The sequence below is a fragment of the Asterias amurensis genome, chromosome 20 (genome assembly GCF_032118995.1).
Source record: "Asterias amurensis chromosome 20, ASM3211899v1".
Taxonomy (NCBI): domain Eukaryota; kingdom Metazoa; phylum Echinodermata; class Asteroidea; order Forcipulatida; family Asteriidae; genus Asterias; species Asterias amurensis.
This window is the reverse complement of record NC_092667.1, coordinates 11,420,368-11,432,565: the sequence shown is the minus strand read 5'-3', so window position 1 is coordinate 11,432,565 and position 12,198 is coordinate 11,420,368. Positions and strand designations below refer to the sequence as shown.

General features: G+C 38.5%; 1 protein-coding gene across 1 annotated transcript; it reads left to right on the top strand.

Moving 5' to 3' along the window:
• Positions 1 to 1,254: 1,254 nt before the first annotated feature.
• On the top strand, positions 1,255 to 8,119 carry LOC139952453 (interleukin-17D-like). Its single transcript, XM_071951587.1, has 2 exons — positions 1,255 to 1,360; positions 6,319 to 8,119. Exons 1-2 carry the CDS (start codon positions 1,346 to 1,348, stop codon positions 6,826 to 6,828), a joined length of 525 nt encoding a protein of 174 aa, XP_071807688.1. The 5' UTR covers positions 1,255 to 1,345; the 3' UTR covers positions 6,829 to 8,119.
• Positions 8,120 to 12,198: the final 4,079 nt, after the last annotated feature.

The following is a 12,198-nucleotide window of genomic DNA, read 5'->3' as shown; positions in this document are numbered from 1 at the left end:
AGTTAACGGTGTATGGCTTCTGACTCGCACCCCCGAACAAACTATTGCCAAAAATAGGGACACCGCCAATATAAGACTAGGTATAGCTCAGTTGGTAGAGCGCCGGCACATTAGTCCGGACGTCGTTGGTTCGAATCCGGCTAGTAAATGTTTTGTTCAACCCCCCCCCCCCCCAAAAAAAAAAAAAAAAAAAATCATTATCAAATTTACCCAGTCAGTTTCCCTTGTGGTTTATATTGTATGATAATACTAATCACCTTGAGAACCTTATAGACACGTGTGGTTCGATATTACATAAGCATGTGCTTTTACATAAGCATGTGCTTTTCTGACTGGAGATTCCCAGTCCATGAGTCATTCTGCTTTAAGGGTCATAGGTCATGTCGGTCGGGCCTGTCTGAGGAGAGAACTTTCACCCGTTTTCTTTAAAAACCGAACGAGTAATTAACTACAAATTAAAGTGCTTTTGGCCTAGTGGCTATCGACCGGTAGGCTATCCGATGATATAAAATAACTTAATAAATTATACTATGGCTCACGTCCAAATCTATATTATTTGTTTAGCCTACTGTTATTTTATGTGTTAAAAAAAAACTTCTTCAGTAAAGTATCATTTAGTAAAATAAATCCGGATTGGTGTATCCAATTGTTGCATAAAATAGCGGTGTCGTCATTTGTGTTAACCCCCCCCCCCCAACCCCACCCCCAAGAAAAAAAAACCCAATATAATAAATAGTTAACGAAAATGTACAAAATCACGGGGTCCGTTTCTCCCATTGCTGAGTACACGAAACTCAACCCACCAGTTGTGATTCTGGACCTAAAAACACTTCATTTAAAAAATATTTGATGTTGGGCCTGAGTCATGCAATATTTGGGAATTACCCAAATGACATCATGGAAGCTTCCGAATGAAAAACAAAAACAAACAAAAAACAACACCCTTTTCCCGAGACAAAAGCCTGTTTGAAAACCGCAAACGTATACGATGCGTTATTCGGGACTCCACGTCCTCCCCGCCAACGCCCCCAATCGACGGACATCATTGTACAACTATTAGGAAATGAAACCGGAAAAGTAAGCTCATCTAACTGGTACCCCTGTTTTAGTTGGTAGACATGGTATAGAAGAACTAGCTACACCCAGCTGAAACGGATACCGGATCAATGCAAATGCATACGATTACGCCGCTCGGCTATTTCTGTATGTGTGTGCCCCTCAAAAAGCTTAAAAGCCCCGCAAGCTTTTAATTTTATTATTCAAATTAAGTTGGGAAAGTTGTCCTCGTCTATTATCACTAACTGCTGCACGTATCTCAACGCAAACCACACGCAACATTTTAAACATGGCATCAATCAAGGTAAGTTTGTTAATTTGTGCCTAACAGCTATTTTCCCCTTCTCTTTATCACAACTCTGTCATTCGGTCTGCCTTAACCCAGTGCAGGCTTGATTGTACCTCAATCTGTTTGTAAAAAAACCCCGAAACTTTTCTTAATTTTTTATTTCAGTGTGTGTTTTTAATGCAATATCAAATTGCTTAAATCTTATGTTACACTAATAACAACCCTCTTAAAGCCATTGGACCCTTTCGGTAAACAGTGTTGTCCAAGGCCCACACTTTGTGCACCACAACTTCTATATCAAGTAACAAACCTGTGAAAGTTTAGGCTCAATCGGTCATCGGAGTCGGGAGAAAACAACGGAAACACCCACCCATGTTTCCGCGCGTTTCGCCGTGTCATGACATGTGTTTAAAATAAATCCGTAATTCTCGTTAACGAGAATTTATATTGTTTTACCGTTTTCTCAAAAAGTAAAGCATTTCATGGACTAATATTTCAAGAGAAGTCTTTCACCATTACCTTATGTAAACCCTGTAAATTATTTGTAAATCTGTGAACTTTTTATTTTTTTTTCTGTACCGAAAGGGTCCAATGGCTTTAAGCTTTCAGGAAAAAAAAAAATAGTAACAGTTTTGTAGAATTTATTTTTGAAAATGAGCGTGCGCAATGTACTGAGTAGATACATTGCATTCAGTAAAACAAACATATTGAAACACATTTGTATGTATTTTATTACTATTATTTTTATTACTTATAACAAAATTAATGGACTATTTCAAACATTCAAGAAGAAGACGAAAATAAAAACGACAACCAAATACAAGAGAAAGCATGTTGGGTGTATACAACCGAACCAAATTGTTATCTAAAAGAGCTGACGTGTTAGTTTTGGGTTGGAATCATCAATTTTTGAGTTCCAAGGAACTGTATATATACCAATAGTTCCTCACGATAAATAACATTGTATGATTGAGAAACAACCATACAAACAGATTAAAACTCGAATATCTGTTACAATCACTGATCACACCTAGTAACTTTGGAAAACTGTTTTTTGAAAAGATGCTTTTCTCAGTTTTCTACCTAAAGCTTCAGTCGGAAAACTTCGCTACGAAACTGACAGGCAAAACTCAAATCTATAACAGTTCATTATTCAGTAAACTACATGCACACAGCATAGTAATGGTATATCAAGGGTGGACTCGAGCCCAGTAACACACCGATGTAGTCCAATGCACATTATTCTGATGCAAAGGCGTACAAGCTATTATCATGCAAAAACACCTCAGGCAATTTTTCAATTGAACACTACTTTTAACTACCTTGAAATGGTTATTGGTAAGGGTTCAATACAACGGTGGGCTCTTTATAGTACAATGTATTACCATTGTCCAGTCAAAGATGTTCACATGTCTTTTCGAAACCAACGTCTCGGTATTGTGCCCTCACAGGCTTTAAGTGCGCTGTCCCTCTTTTTAAAGCCTAGCTTCCTACGGGTTTAGAACGTCTGACAGAGCCTAAAGCCGAATCATATCAGCCGAAACCGTGGCTTCGAAAAGGGCCATTATAAACAAATCCAGAATGATATAAAAAATACTGATCCAGACAAACTTTGGAGAAATATACCCATACGACGTTCGCGCATTTTCTTTTTTGCCGAATGGAAAATCACAAACATAACCTATGCATGACTCGAAATTTTCCAAATATTTTTTTGCAGATCTTGCCCTCTTTCAGAATACATTAATTTTCCATTATGGGGGACAAAATCTCCGGGGAACAGATTTTCCACGTGTTTAAATAATTGCGTAATTCAGTCACAAAGTGGAAACTTTATGGGAAAAACACATAAAAGGTTTTCATTTTGGAAGTTAACCTTTTAAGTTATTTAAAGATAGTATTGCGAAATGTCCTGCTTTGCTTCCGTGTGATCATTTATTGCTCTAGTATCGAGGTTCCGAAAACTTCCACACCCAGTTCAGACACTCCCTGTACCAATCACTTAAACCATTCAGTAAGCTTCAAGGACTTTATGCCCCTCAAAACGACTATTATGCTTCAGGAACTAGTGTCCATTTTAAACAAGAGTATCCACGCGTAGCCTGAACTTCTGACGTCACACTTCGAGGCTCGTGAATAACGCCAAAGAGTGGCCTCTAGTGTAGGTCAATTCCCGTACAGAGATTCAAGCACACGACCGCGTGTGCATCTGCCGAACGTCACATCGGACCAATTATAACACAGATTATAGAAAGCTAACGTCACTGTACGTTTATGGTTTATCCAATAAAAATATATCGTATCCAATTAAGTTTAAATCCACGCGGTACATTGTGTGCAAACAACGTTGAGGGCCCTTTCCCCCCAAACCATAAACTTTTCGCTAATCGCATTACTTTTATTTTACAATCGCTGTTCCGCTTTCGAATGGAGCTGCCCGTGTTGTTTGGGTAATCCCCACCACAATGCAGTCACCCAATCACAATGGACAATATTGACGGCGTTCGAACAATTGCTCATCCGTACATTTGAAAAGTGGGACAGGCGCAAAGTAATAACTCAACTCGGTGATAGACTTAAACAACTTTATTCTATGTTTTTATTATGCACTTCGAAAAAAAAACCTGTTCACTATTTATTACTTCATGCATTTTTAGCCATACACAGACGAGATCATGTGTGTGTGCGAATCGACAACATGCTGCCACCATACTGGTAATAATATTCCATGTATATCCGACTACACAATGATTGCTTTTATAAATCGAAAATTGGTACCAGACCATTTCCCGCCTTCAGCCTCGGTTTGGTTGTAATCACTTGGATGGGAGAACATTAAAGATGGCCGCCAAAGCATATATATCTAGGTCTATAAAACATTGAGGGTTACAACGCACACTTATTCATCATACGTTGACGCATTCACTGACGTAGAAAAAAACAGTTTTGAGAAACTGCGTTACGAAAACGGAACATTCCAAAACAGCATGACGCCATTTTAAAACTGATCTCCTTTTGAATAATTTACAGAATAATTTGAATGATAAAGCATTGTAGAAACGCTCCATCAGAGCTAAAAAAAATAAATCGCTTCAGAGAGATAAATTTATTGCGATGAGTAAATCATATTCACAATAAAATATATCCTACAAAATTACCCTTTCCTAAGAAAGATACCACTTTACAAATAATTTGCTGGTTCTTCCAGTTAGCTAATACGTGTATCCGGGCCCGAACTATTATGAAGAAACTCCAGTGACCTATGAAACTTCCATTTTAAATTTGGCTGACGTTTCATGCTTTGGGATAAAAAAACAAACACTGGGATATAACGCACAATCAAAACACACAAATTACCCTTTCCTAAGAAAGATACCACTTTACCAATAATTTGCTGGTTCTTCCAGTTAGCTTACGTGTATCCGGGCCCGAACTATTATGAAGAAACTCCAGTGATCTATGAAACCTCAAATTTGAATTTGGCTGACGTTTTATTTTTCTTGGGATAACCACAACCATTAGGATACAAGGACCAACCATTACATCAATAAACGCCTTTTTTTTCGCGCCAGTCAAAACAACCTACATTTGAGCGCATATTATTTATATCTACAGCATTGCGTTTTGTGTGCTCTTCCCTCTTTTTGTTTGCCCTTTTTTGCCAACTATAAATAGTCTCCAGTGAAAGACCCTCAGTTAAAAGTGCCATTTGGTGACTCATTGTGTAAACTTGACGGGGCAAACAAATCCCACAACAAGTTTACTTGGAACTTAATGTTCTATTTTTGTATGTGTATACCAACCATATCGGATTTGAGACATTGCATGGTGAGGTATCAATATATTAGTTTGGTTTGCGGTAACACCATGTGCGTATCTACTTGCCAGGTAGAGTTTGCTCTTAGAGAACTGTCTTTCATTTATTCTACTGCCGCGGAGTAGATAATCGGGGGTTCGGAGACTTCTCAGTTCTGAAAAGAACTATCCTGTTTTTAACTATTACCAGGGCGGATAGTATAGAAAATAGACTTGGACTACTACTTTAGCTTATAGGATCGTAATTAACTGTGGGTGCGTTCGTTTAGCTTCCCTGGGTCGGCCCCGGTGTGTGGCGTTTTTTTTTTTCCAGGACAAACGTGGGTAATTATCTGCACAAGTTCGTCCTGGAAAAAAAAACACGCCACACACCGGGGCCAACCCGGGGAAGCTAAGCGAACGCACCCTGTACTGCCGCGGAGTCAGTTCTGAATTGGTGTCAACGTTTCGACTAGCTTGCCAAACCATGCAGTAAACATACACGTCGTACCCGAATATTCAGTCATGCATTTATTATAGCGTGAGTGAATGCACATTCCGCGCACCTTTCCGGTGACAAAGATCGCACAATGATAACAGCTCTGTTCGCTACGAATTCTATGCATGTTCCTGGGGACTAGAAATACATGATAAAGGCAGACAAAGGTATACCCTTGAAAAGGGGGAATTTCCCTCGTCTGTCCCGAAACCAATACAGTAGCATGTACGATAGCTATATGGCCTATAGGTTCACGGAGAGGTTTATCCTTTGTACTGAAGAACAGGCTTTGCGTTCTTGAAATGGCATCGCAGCAGCGCATGATTTACAAATAGAACAAATAACACTTTACCTAAAGTAAGAAAAAATCAAATATTATACTAAAACACATTGTCATCATAATAAAAAACATTGATATGATTAACACAAATCTCCATTTTTAATTTATGCACCGTACTGAAAGCTACAATAAACCAAGACCAGAAATGGGGTAACTCGATGACGACACCACCACAAACAAAATCAGGCATGAAGTTAAAAACACTGCATTTTTAATTGTCGCACTGAAAATCCCATGAAACGACACGTGTCCGACAGACTACACTATTCACCTTTTACTGGTTGTCTGAGACTAAATATCAGTATATTGACATCTACCTTCTTTTATTTCTCACTTTAGATAATCATCAGTAACGTTCTTCTGCTGACTGCACTCCTGAGTTCGATGGCAATCGTACAAGTCAACTCCAAAAGCCTTTCCTGTGCAAACAACCCCTTGATCCCGATGGACACTCTCTACCCATCAACGTCAACTCTTGCCATCCATCCAATGGATGCTTACCCACTGACTGGAGGGGCAGGCCAGGTCGCCACCCCCGTCTGCCCAACCGGTCCCCTCAGAGCCAACGGTGACTCCGCCCTCAGCAAGCGTCAACTCTGTCCCGTCGACTTCGTCACAAACTACGACCAGGACAGGATACCGGCAATTTACCAGGAGGCTCGTTGTCTTTGCTCGGGCTGTCTGGACCCGATGACCGGCCAGGAGTCCTCGCTCTACCGGTGCGAAGAGGTGAAGTACCCGGTGGCCGTACTACGAAAGCGGAGTTCTTGCTCGCAGGGTCTCCAAATGTACGAGTTGACCCATGAGGATGTCACCGTAGGATGTGCGTGCTCCCAGTTCTTTCTGTAAACTAAATTGAAACTCTCCCTAAACTCGAATAAAATTATGAAGGATGCATCATACTTGTTATTTATTTTTTTGCTGGGTTTATAGAATTTCCTTCTGACATTTTTTATTATTTATACGACATCAACAACACGATGACGATTTGACCTGGACCGGCTGATACAATAAACGTCGGTTGTGTTTTGGAAAATCTTTGACCAAATATTTAAGGCAGTGGACACTATTGGTAATTATTCAAAATAATTATTATCATAAAACCTTTCTTGATTACTAGTATCGGGGAGAGGTTGGTAGTGTAAAACATTGTGAGAAACAGCTCCCTCTGAAGTGACGTAGTTTTCGAGAAAGAAGTAATTCTCCACGAATTTGATTTCGAGACCTCAGATTTAGAATTTGAGGTCTCGAAATCTTTTATTAATATTTCGCAAATTCGACGACCGACAAATACCAATAGTGTCCAGTATTTTAACAAAAGCAACAAGAGCGAATTAAGTATTTTATTTAAAACAAATAATTTGAATTATTTCACTTTCTTTTCAAATAGGATTCAACGAGGCAGAGTTTCAGGTTTTAAAATAGTTATATTTATATTGAACTCAGAATATATATATTTATAATTTGAAGTTACACAAACTATATAATATTATTGTAAAATGGCTGATTTATATTTATGTAACTTGCTATTTATTGTTCAGACCCTTACTCGGGTTTATTTATTTGGATCGAAGTATTCGGCAAGATTTATTTTTAAAGTTAAAATATTCTATTTAATATTTATTAAGAACATTACAAGCACGTTGTTCAAATGTTTTGAAACTCTCAGTATGTGCTGAACGAAAATAGTAGTTCCGTTTTAAGGAACACAGTTTAATGTGCGAGATATTCTTTCTTAGTAATAATAATTAATATTAAAGATGCTGCCTTTTATTTAGGCATGCCACGTATGAATCTTTTAGTTTGGATTGATGAAGAAATTGTCGGAAGGGAAAAAAAATCAGCGTTTTATTCTGGGAAAACTTGAGAAAGATTCATGTCACATAATTGTATTGTTTAGAAGTTTGATCCACAATAGGCGTTTGTAGGCAGTTGGCGCAGCACTGTATTTTTACACAAGCTTATGCTTATTTTAAAAAAGCTGTTTTCATAAAACAAAAATAATCGCGAAGTTCAACTTCCGATATTGCTTTTCCTTGTCATATTGTTATGGTATTATATTTATTGGTTTTACCAGCTAAAACGAATGGTGTGTTTCAAAAACAGTAAAATTCAAGTATTATTTATGATTTATTTTAATTATTTGCATGATCAAAGTTTTTGTAGTTTGTGGGGGGGGGGGGTGTCAAACTGAAAATGTTACAATTTTTTTTAACCGTAGGAATCAAGAAATATTTATTTTATTTATTTGCATGATCAAAGGTTTGTAGTTTAAAAAAGTATGTATCGGTGGACCGCAAACTAAAACCGGATCTAGTATTTCACATGAGTGTTTTATCACTGATTTTAGACCTAACTTAAAAAGTGTACATTTTACGCAATAGTAATAGCCAGTCTTATTAAAGAAAACAAAATGTTAAGAAAAAAACTGCCACCGATAAAACGCCAGCTAACTTTAAGTAAATTGACAAGTAGAAACAAACTACCGAAAAGGCTCGATTTCTTTTTTAGATACTCTATAATGTCAATAATAAAACGCATAGGCCTAATTGTGATTTTATTTTTTTTATTTTCATTGTTTTAAAAATATTTAAAAAAAACCGCCATTTTCGAATGTGAAATGTAGTTATATCTTTTGCTATATTAATATTAACTCAGACTTTTGCAGCAATATGTATACACAGATTTACCAAAGCCGTCTGTTATGAATTATTCATCAGATTTGTATACTAATTTGTGTGAATTAATGAAATCATAGCTTTTATAAACCTTTTATAGTTGGGTATAAACATGAAAATGTGTATTGATCAAAGTGATTTATTTATATGCATAGTTGTTTTAATCGTTTAAAAATAGTTATGTATGTAGAGTTGCGTGAACTTTTCATCACACTAAAATAATGTCTTGTAGTGTAATGGTTACAGTTTAAGTGTTATACCTAAACACTTTCTGGAAAGAAAGGGGTTTTTCCTGCTAGTATTTCATTCCTCATTCTATCAGATAATAATATTTAACCAGATTTTATCCACTTGTTTTGTAATAAATCAATGAAAACGAAGACATTTCCATCGTGTTTGTGTTCAGCTCCATTTTTACTTTCATTTTCTAAGCCGTAAAATAATGAGTTTGCAAACTGTTCAGATTGCATCTTAATTAGGACCGGTTCGAGGTCACCAGACCTATGTCGATCTGCTCATTTTGAGGGCGAGGCCATTTTAAATTTTGCAAAGGGCACTTCCATTGTTAAGAATTAACATACTGGTGTCAAAAAGGGACACTGGATTTGTGACAGCTGGGGAAGTTTTCCTGAGGGACAGGGAGATCTGGAGAAAACTCAGTCGATCGGCAGCAAATTACGCCACAGCACCTTGTAAAACATTTCATGCATGGTGCGCTATCAGAATAAGGTCTTATAATTCAAAACGTAGTCCCACATCTTGCAGGAAATACTGTATGTTACAGCGCCAGGAGCGTCACTGAGTGATGGACATGTGCGTTATATAAGAAGTCACAGTTATTATTATTTTTATAGACCGAGGACGCCACTCGAAATGGAAGAAGAATGGGGGAAGGGAATCCTCTCACACCTTTGGGCTTAGGGGAAGGTATAGATACCATTTTACACAATATGTGCTAACAACATAACAATTGTAGGCTCTTATCTATCAAGATCATAGCGCACATAAAAGAAATTTACATGAAAAAAAGACGAGTCTTTATAACTTAACGAAAGTAGATAAAGTCACAGATTGCCAAGAAACCGTGGAAAGATTAGTTCCAAATCATTGGCCCGGCTACACGAAAAGCATTTTGATCTAGAACTGTGTTTGCTCGGGCAACATTTAGAAAAAAAGAAACCCAATGTTCTCGCCTGATTTCCCCATGGCTCATTGTAAGAAAGAAAGGACCAGTTTCAGAATAGGGACAACTTGGCAGAATTGCACTGGGACTCCTTGCGTGTCATGGATTTGTTTTAAAAATTACTTTCTGGGTCAAGCTTTGATCCCCCCTCCGACAGTGGTCACGTGGTATTGTTTAAACTCAACTCATTATGAAAGTTCAAGATATATATGCCATATCTGTCAGCCATCTTGGATTATGTTTTTTAAGCCTGCGAATTGAGTGGTTGAAAGTATATCAAGTGGTTTATCAACGGAATAGTTTTAAAGTGAGTTTCAAACTTAAAAAAAAAAACAAAAAAAAAAAAAACTATACCATCATCAATCGGTTTTTGTAATTTCAAGCAACACCCAAACTAGAAAGTGGGGGAATTTGGAAAGTCAAATGACGTTACTTGTTATTCCTGGTGACTGGGAGTGGTCAGTTTACAGAAAATACGAGACAAAAGTTCTTTTAACATTTCCTTACCACCAGACTATACACGAAAAGCAGGACATAAAACAAAAGCTTTCTTCTTTGCATTTATATATTTTGTTATGGTGTAGCCTGCAGCAGAATGACAGCAGCTTGTTTTTCTGACGGGGTACAACATTTCCGCGTTGCACCTCTTTTAGGTAAACTGTTCATTATATTTTTATTGGGTGTAGCCACACCTAGCATGACAGAAAATTACTTGTCCCCAGGGCCACTTTTCTTTTTCCGCATTACCTCATTTCGGTATTCCCCTGCTCGTAAAACAGTTGAAAGTGAAGATATCACGCCAATTGATGGTGTCAATGGGAGCTTTCTTCCTCCATTCTTTGTTGTACATTGTTATTGGGGTAGCCGCGCCCAGCATGACAAAGGTTTAGTTTTTCTACTACAGGGTGTTTCAAAAAAAAGGTAATCCTAATTTAAAGGGTTTTTATGGCCAGACTACTATGTTTACCAGCAGAAAGTATGGCATCATCTGAAACCTTGTGCTTTTCAATGATACATTTGGTTACATTCCAGGGTCATGCATCAGTGAGCACCATTGTCTTGAAAATGTGGTACAAAAATGCAGTTGGTTCACTTTTAAACATTCTGGCCTTCAGACAGTCTTGTCACAATGGTTCAGCTAACGGCAGAACAGAGAATCTTTGTGGTCAAAGAAATGGTATGAAACCTGAAAATTGCAGGCTACACAGGATGCATTTGGAGAAGCCTACCCAGATCGAGAACCACCAGCAAAGAAAATAGTCTTGGCCAATGTGAAAAAGTATGAAGCACACGGAAACAGCTTCAACTGCAACAAAGGAAGTTTGGGAAAGCCAAGGACAGCGAGATATCAGGAAAACATCGCTATCCTACGACAGCAACTGATTGACCACCCACAGGAGACAAGTGCAAGACGGAATGGTGTTGGACTGAGCCACACCACTTTTAATCGGATCACTCATCTGGACCTTCACTTTCATCTATTCCACATCTTCACATCCGTCATGAACTTCTGCTTCCTGATCTTGCAAGAAGACATACTTTCTGTGAGTGGCTTCTTGAGCGGTGTGAGAGAGATCCCAGCAAACTTCTGGTTTCATACCTTTTCTTGACCACTCAGTGCTGTTATTAGCTGAACCATTTGTGGCAACCCGAGGTTTACACTCTGTCTGAAGGCCAAAATGACATGGGTTCGAAAGTGAACCAACTGCATTTTTGCACAGCATTTTCAAAACAATGGTGCTCGCTGATGCATGACCCTGGAATGTAACCAAATGTATCATTGGAAAGCAAAAGGTTGCAGCTTTAAGATGATGTCATGCTTTCTGCTGGTAAACATAATAGTCTGGCCATAAAAACCCTTTCAAGTAGGATTACCTTTTTTTTGAGACACCCTGTATAGGGTAGTACATTTCCGCCTTTACCGCAATTGAGTAAACTACTCGTACAATGGCTGAAAGTGAAGATATGACATGCCGTTTGTTGGTATCCAATCAACCCCATAGGTTAAAACATTTACAGGCGGATCTGGGCATAGCCATGGTTAATATTGACGTAATCGTGACGTCAGGCCATCTTCCAGAGATGCACCAGAGCAAACTGTTTACCGTTTGACGAGTATTGTGAAAACTGGAGATGTGCTGTGTCACGCTGTAAAAGCCGAGGTTGGGTCAAGGTTAAAGAAACTGGCTGAGTTAACCCGGGACTCATTGGCTGAGTTACCTCAGGCCTCCTTGGCTGAGCTACCCCGGGACTCCTTTGCTGAGTTACCCCGGGACTCCTTGGCCGAGTTACCCGGAACTCCTTGGCTGAGTTACCCGGGACTCCTTGGCTGAGTTACCCGGGACTCCTTGGCTGAGT